General features: G+C 54.5%; 1 protein-coding gene across 1 annotated transcript in view; it reads left to right on the top strand.

Annotated features, from left to right (window-relative positions):
- Positions 1–1,170, top strand: part of LOC119837269 (proteoglycan 4) — a 39,671-nt gene that overhangs the window by 36,112 nt on the left and 2,389 nt on the right. Inside the window, exon 10 of the mRNA XM_038362785.1 lies at positions 6–1,163. Coding sequence (XP_038218713.1) covers positions 6–1,163 — 1,158 coding nt within the window. The remainder of the gene's footprint in view (positions 1–5; positions 1,164–1,170) is intronic.

The raw sequence follows: 1,170 nt of genomic DNA, 5'->3' as shown, positions 1-1,170 counted from the left end.
ACCACGTTGCTTCCCAGGCAGTAGTGATCCACGCTGTCCCAAACCTACGACTCCTGAACCTCCACGATGCTTCTCAGGCAGCAGCGATCCACGCTGTCCCAAACCTACTACGCCTGCACCACCAAGGTGTTATCCAGGAAGCGACGATCCACGTTGTCCAAAACCAACTACACAAAAACCAGTGTGTTACCCAGGATCTCCCGATCCCAAATGTCCACAACCACCTAGACCATCAACGTTGACACCAGCTACATATCTTCCACCCACAACAGCAGAACAACCAAAGTGCTACCCAGGAAGCAATGATCCACGTTGTCCTCAACCTACCACGCCCGCACCACCAAGATGTTTCCCAGGTAGCACAGATCCTCGCTGTCCTAAACCTACCACTCCTGAATCACCACGTTGCTTCCCAGGCAGTAGCGACCCGCGTTGTCCTAAACCTACAACACCTGAACCACCACGATGCTTCCCAGGTAGCAGTGACCCGCGCTGTCCCAAACCTACCACACCTGAGCCACCACGATGCTTCCCAGGTAGCAGTGACCCGCGCTGTCCCAAACCTACTACTCCTGCACCACCAAGATGTTTCCCAGGTAGCACAGATCCTCGTTGTCCCAAACCTACCACTCCTGCACCACCAAAGTGTTACCCAGGCAGTAGAGACCCACGTTGTCCACAACCAACTACTCCTGCACCACCACGTTGCTTCCCAGGCAGTAGCGACCCGCGCTGTCCCAAGCCTACCACTCCTGAAGCACCACGTTGCTTCCCAGGCAGTAGCGATCCACGCTGTCCCAAACCTACGACTCCTGAACCTCCACGATGCTTCCCAGGCAGCAGTGATCCACGCTGTCCCAAACCTACTACGCCTGCACCACCAAGGTGTTATCCAGGAAGCGACGATCCACGTTGTCCAAAACCAACTACACAAAAACCAGTGTGTTACCCAGGGTCTCCCGATCCCAAATGTCCACAACCACCTAGGCCATCAACGTTGACACCAGCTACATATCTTCCACCTACAACAGCAGAACAACCAAAGTGCTACCCAGGAAGCAATGATCCACGTTGTCCTCAACCTACCACGCTCGCACCACCAAGATGTTTCCCAGGTAGCACAGATCCTCGCTGTCCTAAACCTACCACTCCTGAATCACCACGTTGCTT

Source organism: Zerene cesonia, chromosome 27 (assembly GCF_012273895.1).
Source record: "Zerene cesonia ecotype Mississippi chromosome 27, Zerene_cesonia_1.1, whole genome shotgun sequence".
NCBI classification, from domain to species: domain Eukaryota; kingdom Metazoa; phylum Arthropoda; class Insecta; order Lepidoptera; family Pieridae; genus Zerene; species Zerene cesonia.
The sequence above is the reverse complement of the archived record's forward strand: the minus strand, read 5'-3'. Positions and strand labels throughout refer to the sequence as shown.